This window comes from Diaphorina citri, unplaced genomic scaffold (genome assembly GCF_000475195.1).
Source record: "Diaphorina citri unplaced genomic scaffold, Diaci psyllid genome assembly version 1.1 scaffold888, whole genome shotgun sequence".
Classification (NCBI taxonomy): domain Eukaryota; kingdom Metazoa; phylum Arthropoda; class Insecta; order Hemiptera; family Psyllidae; genus Diaphorina; species Diaphorina citri.
The window spans coordinates 29059-47426 of record NW_007378320.1 but is presented as its reverse complement, the minus strand read 5'-3'; the positions used below and the strand labels follow the sequence as shown (position 1 = coordinate 47426).

Here is an 18368-nt window from a genome sequence, read left to right as displayed (position 1 = left end):
AGTCCAAATATTCCACTTGCGGGATTAGTAAGTCCACAGAAATCAAGGACAATAAAGATGACAGACACATTTCAGATGCAAATTGTATTGATAAAAAAGTAACCATAGTTTGAGCCAAAAATCCATAACCAGAGATTCCCAAGGAAAATAACAAGCTGGGTCCGTCCCTCCGAGAATTTTTTGTGCATATGGTCGCGCTGCGCGCTTTGGTTTTTTGGTTTTCTAGACAAAATTTGCACCACCACTTTCGTGTTCCTGGTAAAAAGACCTTTAATTTGATATATAGGTCGACTGGTTTGGATAAGTCCTTCTATGGGAACAGACAGACACACAGATACCGAAGCGAATACAATAGTCCGTCCCTATACCTTTTATTATTACTATTGTAATTTAATAAAGGAAGGACGGACTAAAAAGGAGGGGAAAAAGGCCAAGGGGAGGGGAAGGCTTTTTTCCCTAAAAAATTTCGACAGTCCACTTGAAAATGCATCCCAGATTGCATTCGAAGGGAAATAATCCCGTGCCATCTTTTGTTGACCCCTTTCAACTTTTTTATACAAAATACTTATCTTCCTGCTTAATTTTTTAGATGCCACTTGAGCTTACATAATAAAAAGATGTTTAAACCGCGATGCTTTTTTTATATCTAAAAAGGATAAGATCTACGGGCGCTTTATCGGGATCACAAGGGAATTGGAGATTGGACTTATGAGTGATTAAAAAAAGAACTGCATTTTAATATGGGATGGAAACATTTGTTGAAGTACGAGTTCTTTTTTTATTTTTTGGTTATGCGATAGGAGTATTTCGTGTAGATATTTCCGGACATAGGCAATATGTAGTATAACTACTAGTGTCCTGGAAAATGTGAAAATAATTCTTGTACTTTACTTTTTTGCTCAAGTCTGAACACGCTTTCAGGAATAAATCACATCCCTCTGGAAAAAGACTCTACCAGACAAATCAAAATGTCAAATCGTCTGGGTCGAAATATCAGGGCATCAGTTCAGTTGGTCAAAAAATTCAACCGGCAATACGATGAGTTGTAAAAGAACGAAGATCCAAATGACAAATAATGTGGTCGGGAGAACTTGGTTCGGAAATCAAGAATACTCCGCAACATGGACGAGCACCAGAGTGCCAAGGGTATCAATCTTCATTAACTTGACAGTAACCTTAGGTTGGTACTTGCTTCTTTTTATTCAACATTGTGTTTTTTTGTACATGATTGTCTCTTGTCTACTTGGAAATCAGTAAGAATACTCCGCAACATGGACGAGCACCAGAGTGCTAAGGGTATCAATCTTCATTAACTTGACAGTAACTTTAGGTTGGTACTTACTTCTTTTTATTCAACATTGTGTTTTTTTGTACATGATTGTCTCTTGTCTACTTTATTCTCAGAAAAACGAAGAAAAGTAAATCGTATGGTTTTAGCTGAAGCTGATTGTGAAAACAAAGCTCAAAATCCTCGAATACCTTTATCTGAAACAATATCTTATGAACAAAACAAGCTCCTTTCTAGTCCAAATATTCCACTTGCGGGATTAGTAAGTCCACAGAAATCAAGGACAATAAAGATGACAGACACATTTCAGATGCAAATTGTATTGATAAAAAAGTAACCATAGTTTGAGCCGGAAATCCATAACCAGAGATTCACAAGGAAAATAACAAGCTGGGTCCGTCCCTCCGAGAATTTTTTGTGCATATGGTCGCGCTGCGCGCTTAAGGAAGGACGGACTAAAAAGAAGGGGGAAAAGACCAAGGGGAGGGGAAGGCTTTTTTCCCTAAAAAAATTTCGACAGTCCACTTGAAAATGCATCCCAGATTGCATTCGAAGGGAAATAATCCTGTGCCATCTTTTGTTGACCCTTTTCAACTTTTTTATACAAAATACTTATCTTCCTGCTTAATTTTTTAGATGCCACTTGAGCTTACATAATAAAAAGATGTTTAAACCGCGATGCTTTTTTTTATATCTAAAAAGGATAAGATCTACGGGCGCTTTATCGGGATCACAAGGGAATTGGAGATTGGACTTATGAGTGATTAAAAAAAGAACTGCATTTTAATATGGGATGGAAACATTTGTTGAAGTACGAGTTCTTTTTTTATTTTTTGGTTATGCGATAGGAGTATTTCGTGTAGATATTTCCGGACATAGGCAATATGTAGTATAACTACTAGTGTCCTGGAAAATGTGAAAATAATTCTTGTACTTTACTTTTTTGCTCAAGTCTGAACACGCTTTCAGGAATAAATCACATCCCTCTGGAAAAAGACTCTACCAGACAAATCAAAATGTCAAATCGTCTGGGTCGAAATATCAGGGCATCAGTTCAGTTGGTCAAAAAATTCAACCGGCAATACGATGAGTTGTAAAAGAACGAAGATCCAAATGACAAATAATGTGGTCGGGAGAACTTGGTTCGGAAATCAGTAAGAATACTCCGCAACATGGACGAGCACCAGAGTGCTAAGGGTATCAATCTTCATTAACTTGACAGTAACTTTAGGTTGGTACTTACTTCTTTTTATTCAACATTGTGTTTTTTTGTACATGATTGTCTCTTGTCTACTTTAAAAAAAAAATCTCTGCTTTGTATCCTTCTGGTTGGGAGAAATGCTTTGGTGTTTATTCTGCTTGCACAGATTTCACACAGTTTATTTAAAAATATTTAATTGGGCGGCAGTCACTAATACGAAGAGGTTGAACACTTTGCGTCTTCAATAATATCTGCTAATGGAGAAACATTTCTGGATAGGAAAATTCAACCGGCAATACGATGAGTTGTAAAAGAACGAAGATCCAAATGACAAATAATGTGGTCGGGAGAACTTGGTTCGGAAATCAGTCTCTGTAGCTATAACGGTCTAGCAGGTACGATTTTTTTAACATGCAAAAAATCCTTAACCTGACCATAGGTGCTACACTCACCCTATTTAATTGGGCGGCAGTCACTAATACGAAGAGGTTGATCACTTTGCGTCTTCAATAATATCTGCTAATGGAAAAACATTTCTGGATACCTGAAGTAGTCTGAACGGAGATTGAAGAAGCAATGAGACTGATTTGAAGAAGGAAAATAACTGTTGAGGATGAAGTACTTACCTTGGTCACACAGGATGCCTCCCCAGTTGGTATCACAGATGCATTGCCAGGAGCTACCATTGCAGTAGCCATGTTTGCAGCCCGGGTAGGGCTTGCATTGATCACAGAACTCGCCTCTCCATCCCGGCCTACATCTGAAACAAACGAGAATGAGTTTGGTTAGTATCTTATCTGGGTAGTTAGAGAAAAATTAGTTCTTTCTCAAACAAGTCAGGAGTTTCCCTCTGGTTCGGTCGCGATCGAACTTAGCCACATTTGCCAGCTGTTTACTTGAATAAAGAATACTGTACCTTAACATCTATAAGGTTACATACTAATCAAAGTAATCGTAGTGGACTTATTTTAAAATTTCATATCACAGAACGTAGGTATACCTCATTTCCCTCTATACTCATTTATAAGTACTGTTAGGATGAGACTGAAAAGTCCCTTCATCCCCATGCTTGAAAAGATACTTAGAGATTAAGATAACAAAAACAGTATATATGTATTCTGTTCTATTTGCTATTGTATAAGAAGTGGTTGAAGTGGATAACTACATCCTCTCATCAGCATTTCTTCTAATAATACCTAACAAAAGACTGATTCTGAACCTGAATGCATTTGTACATCCCGGTGGTGGTGTTTGGACAGCCCTTGTCTAGCCAGATGTGTGTGTGGACAGATAGTTTCCAATAATTTGAACGCGACAGAATAATATTGGAATATCTAATGAATTAATTGATACATTGTGAGTAGCATTCATACGGTACATACACAGCAGTGGCGGAATCACGGGAATAATAAAGCTATAAATTGCACTTTATCTATAGATAGAGAAAATTACGGAGGAAAACAGGCTCAGAGTTAAAGAAAAGATTAGTGATTGGGCGGAAGAAACTTAAAAGAGACTTTATAGAAAACACTCAAAAAGGGCCCGTATGGTGCACTCAAAGGTCCAAAAAGGTCCAATTGTAAGTGAATGAACTTATTCAATGAATCAATCAATTAGAATTTAGAGCTCTCATAGTTATTTCAATAATACCTACTTTTGGAAAGGAGTTCTGAAGTTAGAAACTTCTGAAGTTATCTCTGAGTACGCCACTAGTACTTGACCACAACAAAAACGATCACAAAGTCACGTTGATTAAAAGTACATATGATTATAATACTGATTAATTACCTAATGAGAATGACAAAGTGATTATCATTAATTATTGAAGAATACAATAACAGATTTTCGGTCTATTGTTAGATGCTATTATTGTCTGCACATAGACAGTGTCTAGAGTTCAAATGGCTTGCAGCAGTCTGGAAGAGGAGAAAAGAAATGGAAGTCCAGGAATTTAAAAATGTACCTAAAAAAAAAAAAAATAGAAGTTCGACTGTCCGAGTGTGTCAGTTTCTGTTGAAATACTAGTACGTAGTACTTTGAAGTTTCAAGATTCCCTCAAACTATAAAGAAAAGATGTGTAACGCTTCAAATTAATGTGACGCTTGATTATGGATTAGATACCAATGTCGGATTAATGGACCAGAACACGAACCAAATCAAAGGGTGAAAAAAGTGAACATTGATCTGTTATTTTTTGGGAAACCAAATGAAACTTTTAGTGGGTCTAATTTGGAACTTAATTGTTCTTTTCCCAGGTGCTCGCTTTGAACAAGTGGCGTGAGAAATTGGATGAGATTGTAAACCAGTGCTCTAAAACGTTAGAATTTAGAACGAACTATCGGTGATTAAAATGAAGAAGAATGAAGTTTAGGAGTGTTAGATTCAGATGTTGAAGGCATTTCATTATTGTATTTAGTAGACAATAATGGTTTAGATCTTGTAGACATTTAATTTTTGGATGTTCTTGACACTCTATTTTCTACCATTGGCTTTTGTTTGTAAGGAGGAAATGATATCCATTGAGATATGTAGGTACGAGTATTACAGAAAAAAAAATGTTCATTTTTTTCAAAGCTCTTCAAATTCAAAACTGAACTGCTGTTGGCATCGAATGAGTCATGATGATTCAGAGGTACACTTTCGTTTTTCTTTCCACCAAGGTCTTACCAGTCTAACGGAGTGTTTTCAGAAACCATGGAAAAATTCAAGTTGCCTTTGTGGTGTAAATTATAGCTGTACTTACCTACCTGTTTGTTGGAGTGTATTAAAATTTATGATGTACATATCTACTTGAATAAATATTGCTATGTCCAGGACCGAATGTAAGGAAAGGGACTTGGGATTTGGTAGGTACTCTGATTTGAAGATGAGTTCAAGGAACAATAAGTATTTAATTTATTTTGAGTGAGATACAAAACAGATAGTTGACATTATAAAGTTTCTGCCATTACTCAATTAGTCCCTCCCATGAGAGAGAGAGAGAGAGAAATTGCGAAATCGGAGGATTTTTGATTCCAAATGGTACGCCAAGTTGTTCATAAAGTCCTTCAGCTACCGTTTTACCTCCTTTCATCAGCATTTCTTCTAATAATACCTAACAAAAGACTGATTCTGAACCTGAATGCATTTGCACATTATTTGTCATTTGGATCTTCGTTCTTTTACAACTCATCGTATTGCCGGTTGAATTTTTTGACCAACTGAACTGATGCCCTGATATTTCGACCCAGACGATTTGACATTTTGATTTGTCTGGTAGAGTCTTTTTCCAGAGGGATGTGATTTATTCCTGAAAGCGTGTTCAGACTTGAGCAAAAAAGTAAAGTACAAGAATTATTTTCACATTTTCCAGGACACTAGTAGTTATACTACATATTGCCTATGTCCGGAAATATCTACACGAAATACTCCTATCGCATAACCAAAAAATACAGGACACTAGTAGTTATACTACATATTGCCTATGTCCGGAAATATCTACACGAAATACTCCTATCGCATAACCAAAAAATAAAAAAAGAACTCGTACTTCAACAAATGTTTCCATCCCATATTAAAATGCAGTTCTTTTTTTAATCACTCATAAGTCCAATCTCCAATTCCCTTGTGATCCCGATAAAGCGCCCGTAGATCTTATCCTTTTTAGATATAAAAAAAGCATCGCGGTTTAAACATCTTTTTATTATGTAAGCTCAAGTGGCATCTAAAAAATTAAGCAGGAAGATAAGTATTTTGTATAAAAAAGTTGAAAGGGGTCAACAAAAGATGGCACGGGATTATTTCCCTTCGAATGCAATCTGGGATGCATTTTCAAGTGGACTGTCGAAATTTTTTAGGGAAAAAAGCCTTCCCCTCCCCTTGGCCTTTTTCCCCTCCTTTTTAGTCCGTCCTTCCTTTATTAAATTACAATAGTAATAATAAAAGGTATAGGGACGGACTATTGTATTCGCTTCGGTATCTGTGTGTCTGTCTGTTCCCATAGAAGGACTTATCCAAACCAGTCGACCTATATATCAAATTAAAGGTCTTTTTACCAGGAACACGAAAGTGGTGGTGCAAATTTTGTCTAGAAAACCAAAAAACCAAAGCGCGCAGCGCGACCATATGCACAAAAAATTCTCGGAGGGACGGACCCAGCTTGTTATTTTCCTTGGGAATCTCTGGTTATGGATTTTTGTCAGCATCACGCACACATACAGTAGCAGGTCGGGATGCAGCAACAAACTGGGAGTATAACTTGAGCCGGCAGATTGATCCCTGGAAGTACAGACGAAACCAAGAGAGCCGTAGGTACTTAGGATGGTAGAAGGTATGAACATCGAATATAGTAGGATGTTGGCAAGCAGGAGTAGAAGCACAATGAGTGGGGTAGGTATATTATGTAGGTACCGGGAGGGACTCTTAGAATGTCCCGCAAAATCAGCATGTACCTTTGAGAGAGTGTCTTGAACGTTAATTGTTGTATTGATCTTGGAGGATGTTGATGGGCTGATCACCTTCAGGTAGGTTTAACAATAAGTAAGGAGGAGAATTAGGGAACTTGGCACCTTTCCAGTATTTCATAATAGGTATTTCAGTAGGAGATGTTGGATTGGACTTCACACTTATACCTTGTATGGGTACAGTATTCCATTCAAGAAGATAAACTTTGGTCTGACAACTAGGCGATATAATATGTATTAGAAATTAGAAGTCTATTTTACTACAAGAGTCTTCTGTTGGTATTGGTAAAAGTAGGTCCTATGTCACTGCAACCTGATTTGATCTTGCATGACTTTCCCTTTGCCTTTGGCCATTATCTTAAAGAGCTCTCTGTCTTTTGATAAAGGGTTTTAGGACTGATTTCTTTGACTTCGTCGGACATTTGTGATCTGATAACCCAAGGAAGGTTGTTTGTAGATATTGGTCTAATTTCCTCTGAATCTTCAGACTCTCCAGTCCTATGTGGCAACACACATGCGTTGGTGGCTCAAGCTGCTCCCTTGGTTAACAGCTCTCTCATCATGTTACAAGTTCCCAATTTCCCATTCAGGTACACTTGGTAATCAAAAAGGAATTCTACTACTATTATTTTTTTTTCTTTCTGCATCCCTTTTGTCTGTGGGGCTTTCAATGTGACGGTTCCCTATACCTATTGAACGGTCTATTTATTGTTGTTTATAATTAATACCGTAAAATGGGGTGAATAGAAACAATGGGGTGAATAGAAAAAAAAAACTTTCATGATTTTTTTGCCCAGCAACACTGTTTACTACGAATTGATAGCTAGGTACGAAATCGATCTTCTCATTTTAATGTAAACGAACCTTAATTTCAAATTTCTGACCCTCAAACAAAAACATTGACACATACAAAAATCAGAGTGAACAATGTGAACATTGATGATGAGAGAGAGAGAGAGAGAAATTGCGAAATCGGAGGATTTTTGATTCCAAATGGTACGCCAAGTTGTTCATAAAGTCCTTCAGCTACAGTTTTAACTCCTCTCATCAGCATTTCTTCTAATAATACCTAACAAAAGACTGATTCTGAACCTGAATGCATTTGTACTGAATCTAGACTTTAGGATTTTACAGTGATAATATCAAGGTCAATCTATCAGGTAAAGGTCTCTGGTTTGTAATCTACTTAGAGATTAAGATAACAAAAACAGTATATATCTATTCTGTTCTATTTGCTATTGTATAAGAAGTGGTTGAAGTGGATAACTACATGTTAGATCTCAAATATCAAGTGGAAATACTGGGTGGGCCATGAGAAATATTTCTAGTTCGCTAAGGACCTTATAGCTCTCTGAAGGTGCGTTATTAATCAGGATTAGTAGAACGACTTTTTACTTTCCCATCCAATTTTTCAGGAGAGAAAAGACACGATCTGATGCTATCAGCATCACCTTTTCTTTATTAACTTATTGTGTTTAGTAATTTTACTCATAGGTTCCATCAAGAAACGGTATTTTGAGCATCTCTCTCAAATATCAAGTGGAAATACTGGGTGGGCCATGAGAAATATTTCTAGTTCGCTAAGGACCTTATAGCTCTCTGAAGGTGCGTTATAATCAGGATTAGTAGAACGACTTTTTACTTTCCCATCCAATTTTTCAGGAGAGAAAAGACACTACCTGATGCTATCAGCATCACCTTTTCTTTATTAACTTATTATATTTAGTGATTTTACTCATAGGTTCCATCAAGAAACGGTATTTTGAGCATCTTAATAGAATATAAATAATCGTCTGTAATGTAACTAATGTGTTCGGAAAAAGGTCTACGATGGTGCATCCTGTAAAATTTATCTATACCTGCAACAGTTCTGAATGGAGTCATCAGTAATCTGCATTTCTCTACAACTGTTTTGCAAGAAACTTGCAATTCATTTCAACACTTCAAGAAACATTATCCTAATCAATATCTGCTACATTTGCCATGATTATTGCTGATTGCCAATTCAATACCTAGATACAAGTTAAGATGACCTCAAATATTTCAAAATTCCAGTGCCTTCGAATGAAAAGTAAATGGTAGATATTTGTAAAGAAGTATAGGTATTAAATAGAGACAACTATACCTTATGCTCACTTGATATTGTACATAATTATTTACATGAGTAATTAAACACCTTTGTACCTAGTAGGTAATTGTCCAAAATCTTAATCTTTAAGTTTAGATCTACCATAACTCGACTTGTCAACACATTTTCTACTATGTATGTACCTACCTATGTTACATAATTATATACTTACCTAAGTATGTACATAGTTGGAAAAGATTCTAATCCATTATTTTGTTGTAACTTGACCAAATGACCAAAGATGGACTGGTTTAGATATTTAATATTTAGTTTGTTAGTGTTTGATAATTTAGACGTTTCCAATAAATTGGTCTTCATTACATTGGGTTCGTAATTATTTCTGATATTCTGATACAGTGCCAATTCAATACCTAGATACAAGTTAAGATGACCTCAAATATTTCAAAATTCCAGTGCCTTCGAATGAAAAGTAAATGGTAGATATAGGTATTAAATAGAGACAACTATACCTTATGCTCACTTGATAATGTACATAATTATTTACATGAGTAATTAAACACCGTTGCACCTAGTAGGTAATTGTCCAAAATCTTAATCTTTAAGTTTAGATCTACCATAACTCGACTTGTCAACACATTTTCTACTATGTACCTACCTATGTCACATAATTATGTACTTACCTAAGTATGTACATAGTTGGAAAAGATTCTAATCCATTATTTTGTTGTAACTTGACCAAATGACCAAAGATGGACTGGTTTAGATATTTAATATTTAGTTTGTTAGTGTTTGATAATTTAGACGTTTCCAATAAATTGGTCTTCATTACATTGGGTTCGTAATTATTTCTGATACTACACAGAAGAGCAAAAAATTGTATGTGCAAAATTTAAATTTATGATAATTGTTTCTAGCAAGAACTATATCTCAGTTGTGTTGATCACTGAACCAGTCACCGGGTCAGCAGGAGACTTTGAGATTTCCTGGCAGAAAATATAATATTCCAACCTGAGCTACAGATAATTAATGAACACTACCACGCTAACAAATTACCTGCTCTCCGTTTCAATATGTGAAGTTGAAATAATGTTTTCGAAATTATTGCAAACGCTGAAGAATTTGATCAACTCACTTATGTGGCAGCATGGTACAAGTTGATGTTTCAGCAAGGTATCAGGTTTGATATTGAATAAAGATGCAAATTTATTATGCACAACACCTAGATTATTTAACTTGAGCTTATATGTAGCTATAGGATTGCCATATGTACGTGTTACATCTGCGACTATACCACTGACCACTGTACAATGTACATACTCCTTCATCTAATAAATTATATTTGCTATACATGAATTGATGTTTCAGCAAGGTATCAGGTTTGATATTGAATAAAGATGCAAATTTATTATGCACAACACCTAGATTATTTAACTTGAGCTTTTCAAAATGGAGGAGAGATATTAATTCTGTGGTAAAACACGTTGTATGGATCTTGAGTTATGACCAGAGCAGACCATGTTGCTCGGTAACATCGTGCAGTTTTGATCCGAACTTCGTGACCAATTCTGCTCCAGATGAAATTGGTTTGACCCTAATTTGGAAGGAAAATAATCAAAACAACACCACTTCTCAGTTCCAACAGAGATTTAGGTCTACTTTCCAAGACTTCAAGTAGGTGCAAGGCACCTAAATAATTACGGTGGATACCTCATCGACACTTTAGCAGAAGATAGAACAGGACAAGAGAATAAGAAACATTGACAAGGACTACAAACATAGAATCTCAGTATTGCATCCAACATTGACATTTGCTGTTGAGAGAAAGTATAAAAAAATGATCGCAAAATTTTAATTACTATATTATTTAAATTGTTTCTCATTCTCAGTATTAGTTTCATGGAAAGGAAGTGGTCAGGATATGCTGGAAGATTTTCCCATAGTTCACAGTGACCCAGTGGAGTGCTTAGTATGCAGGACACTGTCCTAGCGTGTTGTCACATTCCAATTCCTGGCTACTTATAGCAAGTCACATGTTGTAACGGAAATGTTACACAGTGTAGTGTGAGACTTTGTTAAACGATTCTCTCATCTCTGTGTTATACCTGCTACGCTTTGCTTCCAAGGTAACATGAGCAAGACGTGTAGAGGATCAACTGATTGTTCTGGTTTGGTGTAGCCAGGCAATATATTTTCCAGAAGGCCACCCAGAATGGTTTCCTACAGTCTTGTGAGTCTTGCGATCCGATCAATTGGATTAAAATGTACCCCAGAAGAATCCACGTAGTAGTAAAGTTCGTCTCGGTTGTCCTACCTATTCAATCACGCAATCTGATTCGCAACATTTGAAGCTCATTCTACGAAGATAATATTACTGACCCTCAAACAAAAACATTGACACATACAAAAATCAGAGTGAACAATGTGAACATTGACAATCTTCCAAGTTTCAAATTATTGTGCCATGTGTCTCATGCTCAGTTGTCTATTGAACCCTTGTTCTAGTGTTCAGCGAAAAATTGAACACCAAGTTCGATCGTAAATTAATCAACAGTCAATACGGTAGGAAAGGAATGCTGCCATTTTATCAATGACAAATCTAAGTGTCCAATAGGGGTCGCAAAAACCCAGTGGGAAAACTTTTCGTCCACAGGTAACCTGATTTGGTTGGAGGTTGGAGGCATGTTCATGGAGTGTTTATGGCACTGAGGTTCATAAATTTGTTTCACTACGGATACTTTTAACTTGTAATATAAAACTGCAATAAACCTATAAACTGCACTAACATACTCACTTTAAATGTATACTGGGTGAGCAAGTGTGGAGGAGATCCACGAATTCTATGGAAAATAATCAGATATTACCCTCTATGAAAAGTTTCTGATGATTTGAGGAAAAATAACTAGGTTGAGATATTGAATCTAGCAAATTTGAATTAAATTGAATATTGACAGTGGGAGACAACAATGCCGGACACAGAGTGATGTTGAAATTTACCTAACAATAGCTTCACATAGCTTGCCCTCAAGGCTGACTAACTAGATCTCCCACCCCGTATACGAATTCTATGGAAAATAATCAGATATTACCCTCTATGAAAAGTTTCTGATGATTTGAGGAAAAATAACTAGGTTGAGATATTGAATCTAGCAAATTTGAATTAAATTGAATATTGACAGTGGGAGACAACAATGCCGGACACAGAGTGATGTTGAAATTTACCTAACAATAGCTTCACATAGCTTGCCCTCAAGGCTGACTAACTAAATCTCCCACCCCGTATAAACTAGACTACTACAGTACTTTCAGATCGGCCTATTTGGTCGATAGAGGAGGACTCTATCTAATATCTTCTTTTTTTCTCTACTGAGAATTTTAATGACGTAATAAAAGCTGAACATTAAAAGCCACCAAACATTAAAATCTTTCATTACACTTCTATGTTGCGGACAGGAATCGAACCGGTTAACATGTTTTTAATGTAATTATTGAAGTTACTCCTAATTTTCTATTAAAACTTTCCCCGGGTTCATTATGTTTTATAGGAAATGGCACTCCCGGGTCCCGGGTAATGATGGCTCTCGGGTAAGATATTCTTATAATCTGTATGGATTAAGGAAGGAATCCTGGAATACTAGAAACCTATTAGTAGTCCTCAGTTACTACTCAAGCTGATGAGGGCTTTTCGCTCAACATAGATATTAAAATAATCATTATTGCTCTATAATCTAACCATCTCATTGAATGTTTATTGGTAAAGCTAGCTGCCATGCGTAGAGTGACTAGGCCTAATTAAAACAATACCGATGATAGTGTGGTTGTAAAAATAACTGCCATTAAATGACAACAGAAAAGGGTTTTATTAATGGCATTTATAAGCGTCTATTGCATGGGGGATTCTCCTTGTGAATCTCTCCATGAGATTTGCATGTTAATCTACCAGAGGCTTTGTTTTATGATCCGGATCTGTTTCAATAGCATCAACACCACTGACAAACGCTAGGGAGAGGCATGCTGAGTAAAAGAATAGCGTTTTGTCAGAAGAGGAAGTACTTGAATCTGTTTCAATAGCATCAACACCACTGACAAACGCTAGGGAGAGGCATGCTGAGTAAAAGAATAGCGTTTTGTCAGAAGAGGAAGTACTCGAATAAATATCCCTGAAATAGATATGCATATATATTAATTTGATGTATAGAGGTAAGTTTCTCAACCTTTAAAATTTTAAATGTTCAATAATAATAATACGAAAAACGCCACCTTTCCGTCACTAGAACATCCAAATAACATACGAAATACGAGTACCTAGTTCCCCCGAAAGAATAATAGATTTGCGTTCTTATTATTATTGCTTTTAATAGAATAACCAATACTTATGCTCAGAAGATTTCAAAAGGAATTAGTCATAAAGTCACGTACCCAGGTACAACACACTATTCTAAATTCATAGCGAAATGAGCAAAGGTTTTCCCCAACTGGTGAAGAAGGCGGTCCGACCGTGAAATTCATTTCACATTTCTTGTAATGTTTAGTAGAGCACTAGAGAAAATAATTAAATAAACCACAACAATCTGGAAACTCATAATTAGAACAGAGAAAACACAGAGAAAGTTTCAAGAATTAAAACACTGATAGAGAGGTAAATAAATAATGACTGTTGCCTATAGCAACAAGTGTAAAGATAATAAATAGATTAATAGAAACTGGGGAAAAGCAGAATCCAAATAACATGCGAAATACGAGTAGTTCCCCCGAAAGAATAATAAATTTGCGTTCTTATTATTATTATTGTTGCTTTTACTAGAATAACCAATACGAATGCTCAGAAGATTCCAAAAGAAATTAGTCACAAAGTCACGTACCCAGGTACAACACACTATTCTGAATTCATAGCGAAATGAGCAAAGGTTTTCCCCAACTGGTGAAGGTAACTAACATGCAAAAGGCGGTCCGACCGTGAAATTCATTTCACATTTCTTGTAATGTTTAATAGAGCACTAGAGAAAATAATTAAATAAACTCCTTGTAAAAAAAAGTCTAATTACTGCATTTTACTGCAGTTTTGTACTCACAGACCGAAAAGCACACTATAAGGGGGCACTATGCAAAAATTGACAATATTTCGTACACTTTTTCTACTAGAAAATTAGAAAAACACGCCACGAAAAATTGGACGTGTTGACACAACAAAACAGCAGCCGGGAATGGATTGTAATGTTTAATAGAGCACTAGAGAAAATAATTAAATAATCTCCTTTTCTTTTAGAGCGCTCTCATAAAATCATTGACTCCCCCCACGATTTTTGTCGAGTCAAAAAGAGTCATAAAAGTTTAACTTATGTTTCCACTAGCATTAAAACTTTGCGTTCTAATTTTACATCACCACTAATGTACCCATCATGTATGCAAGTAGATGGCATATACTGGGTTTTGCTCACATGCAGGAGGATTTGCTAGAATCATTAATTTTAACAAGAGGTCAGATACCAAGAGTGATAAACTACCAAGAATGGACCCTGTAGAAAGGACAATTAAATTATTTGTTAAATGCTTTATCTAGGTCTATAATACCGTCCAGATAAAACGCAGCTTGCAGTGCACTTTATTGCAATGTTCTAGTGGTTTAACGGCTTAGGTCTCATCGTTAAAAATGATTTTTATTGGATAAAGATCATTTGTGTAGACATGGCGGTATTTCTTGGACGAGAAGAGATAAAAACTGATGCATAATTGGTATCTAGGGTCTCATCGTTAAAAATGATTTTTATTGGATAAAGATCATCATTTGTGTAGACATGGCGGTATTTCTTGGACGAGAAGAGATAAAAACTGATGCATAATTGGTATCTAGACCTAGGAAATTCAGTTTTCATTACATTAGATATTCCACCTTAACCTACTCTACTTACATTCCGATTTTGTCGATCTGTGAGTTCTTCTCTACACGTAGGTACATTGCTGTTTTGTGGAAGAACATGCATGTGGTGATGTCATACTGTGAATCTCCGTATAGCCATTGGTACCTGAGTTGCCCTGCGTTATGTCGGCTGTGTGTAGTTGCTCTATGATTAATCACGTCGCTATGTACAACATACTCTTCATTGTAGTGTACAAAAGTAATTAGCGCCGCACTTCTTATAGCCATATACCTAACAGGTACCTATGTTACCTACCTACATATTTCATACTGTAAAATTCAGATCCTGTAAGGAAAAAGTTGTAGGCACATATCCAACATATCCTGACACAGTACAAGACTACAAGACAGTTTAAATGTTCTGCCATAAAACAATACACATCCTCGAATAATAGGAAACTTCCTTTCTGCAAAACTCGCAGAGTGGTCATTTCGATATCAATTAGCTAGCGCCAGATCGGACCAGACAATAGAAAACTAAACAGTGAGACGGCGTTATCGACTTGACATGAAAACGAGAATTGTAGTTCCGAGAGCAGAACCCAAGGTCAGTTAATAGATTATGAAGAGGAAACTATGATACCTATGTTACCTACCTACATATTTCATACTGTAAAATTCAGATCCTGTAAGGAAAAAGTTGTAGACACATATCCAACATATCCTGACACAGTATACAAGACTACAAGACAGTTTAAATGTTCTGCCATAAAACAATACACATCCTCGAATAATAGGAAACTTCCTTTCTGCAAAACTCGCAGAGTGGTCATTTTGATATCAATTAGCTAGCGCCAGATCGGACCAGACAATAGAAATATAATAGGAAACTTCCTTTCTGCAAAACTCGCAGAGTGGTCATTTTGATATCAATTAGCTAGCGCCAGATCGGACCAGACAATAGAAAACTACACAGTGAGACGGCGTTATCGACTTGACATGAAAACGAGAATATTGTAGTTCCGGGAGCAGAACCCAAGGTCAGTTAATAGATTATGAAGAGGAAACTATGATGTACGCGCTGACGTACGCCAGATAGTAAACTGTCCAGAGATAGTGTTTTTCAGTTCGTGCCCACGAGTGTAGGGTGAAGAGAAGTGGAAATTAATATTGCGGAAAAAATATAAATAGTAACTACCCAGATGTACGAGTACATGATAATGATTTAAATGTATTCAAAAATCCCTTCAGAAGTTCAAACGGCACACACAATATTAATATTGAAATTTTACATTTGGATATAGGAAACTTCCACACCTACCAATGTCTCATTCACTAGTCTCAATATTTTTTTTAATTTTTATAGTTTTTTCTGAGATAATAAAAAAAAATCATGAGAATCACTATAGCCATATACCTAACAGGTACCTATGTTACCTACCTACATATTTCATACTGTAAAATTCAGATCCTGTAAGGAAAAAGTTGTAGGAACATATCCAACATATCCTGACACAGATACCTAATAGCCTGATACCTATCCTTTAATCGATCTAAAATAAGTAAAAAGCTAATACTTACTCGCAGAGGCCGGGAACATCACATTTGCCGTGCGTGGGATGGCACCCCTCTTTACACACTGCTGTCTCGCAGTTGGTGCCCTTCCACCCGGCAATGCACACCTTGTCTCCGTTGGAGTCGCACGTGAAATGACCGAACTTGTCATCTCTCGGCCGACAGAATGTGGTGCACGTTGAGTTGAAATAGTGTAAATCACACTGGACCCGAACACGGTACGTGATGCGTGCGGTTTTGCCTTTGTGATTCAAAGTGTGCCACTCGGCACTCGGCAGCAGAATGCCGGAGAATGAGGCCTCCTCGATTGGCCTCATGTTGGCTGAAACAGAAAGGGGAAGATAGGAATGAAATACCTAATATTCTGTATCTGTACGTACGTTTCTAAAATGGTCACTGGACGCTCCGTTCCCAAAGTCCTTAGTATTACTGTACTAGCAAGATTGCCAGCAATTTTATTGCGACAATGGAATCTGTAATGACAATTTGGTTACATTGGAGCTGAGTACAGTGTTGCCAGAGATCACTGGAAGCGTGATGTTGATGTGTTAAGTACCGTCATAAAGCAAGACATCTTCCAAACAAAACAAATGATTCGGATTTCTTGTTAATCTTCTTCATGATGACCTGGAACCTAGAACTTATGAGTGTGTGCTTTTGCTTTGTGTTGTGGTTCGTGTGTTTAGGATTTTTGCTCTCTCCAAGAGATCATCTTGCATAGAAGCTTTGCCATTCTGTTGGTGAAACGCGGCATGTTTGTGTTATTTACTCAATCGAGACAATTGACTTTCAAAATTTTCAATGGCAAATTATCCCTAAGTTAAGGCTTCCCTATGAATGAATAAGAGCTGACCGATTGATCAGATAATTGAAGCAACAAAGGCAAGAATCAGAATCGTCAAATGGCAAGAAACAATGTGCTGCCCGATGTATCAGACACATTTGTCTTCAATGACCAAGCATTAATATGAGAAGAAACATTTTCAAGTTTCATTCATAAGGTAAAAGGTGTACAACGGAGACCGTCTCAAGTTTTGGTAGCACGGACACGGACATAGAACAAGACAAGGTTCAAAATGACTCGTGTTTTGTTCTTTGTGTTGTGGTTCGTGTGTTTAGGATTTTTGCTCTCTCCAAGAGATCATCTTGCATAGAAGCTTTGCCATTCTGTTGGTGAAACGCAGCATGTTTGTGTTATTTACTCAATCGAGACAATTGACTTTCAAAATTTTCAATGGCAAATTATTCCTAAGTTAAGGCTTCCCCATGAATGAATAAGAGCTGACCGATTGATCAGAAAATTGAAGCAACGAAGGCAAGAATCAGAATCGTCAAATGGCAAGAAACAATGTGCTGCCCGATGTATCAGACACATTTGTCTTCAATGACCAAGCATTAATAAGAGAAGAAACATTTTCAAGTTTCATTCATAAGGTAAAAGGTGTACAACGGAGACCGTCTCTAAGTTTTGGTAGCACGGACATAGAACAAGACAAGGTTCAAAATGACTCTTGTGTTTTGTTCGTGTTTGTGTTTTCTCCGCGGTTTAGTGGTACAATTTTTTTGATCACTTGATCTGAATGAGAAATATGGTTTTGGCATTCTTTACCCAGGCCTTAGATAATGGACAATCGAAGGGTAGTCAGTTATAGAGCCCTTGACCAAATATGTTGAAGGATATGTATGCGGTTCTCTCAGAGTGAACTTCAATACTTCAAGCATTTTCTAAATATCCCGACGTTAACAATACGAAACCAAATAGTTTACATCAAGGTATCCCATGTTCTTGGAACTTTACCAGAAACCATAGCATCAAAAGGCTAACAAGATACCGGTATTCTAATGCTACTTATTGCTACTCATCATTAGTTTCCATTAGGCATGTTATAATAACTGTTTTCATTCATGAAATGATAATC

The 18368-nt window shown here is 36.6% G+C and overlaps 1 protein-coding gene across 1 annotated transcript in view; it reads right to left on the bottom strand.

The window, feature by feature from the left end:
- LOC103512818 (protein serrate) overlaps window positions 1-18368 on the bottom strand; it is a gene marked incomplete at its 5' end in the record, with an annotated part of 75706 nt that overhangs the window by 45986 nt on the left and 11352 nt on the right. Inside the window, 2 exons of the mRNA XM_017445573.2 lie at window positions 3116-3249; window positions 16456-16771. Coding sequence (XP_017301062.1) covers window positions 3116-3249; window positions 16456-16771 — 450 coding nt within the window. The remainder of the gene's footprint in view (window positions 1-3115; window positions 3250-16455; window positions 16772-18368) is intronic.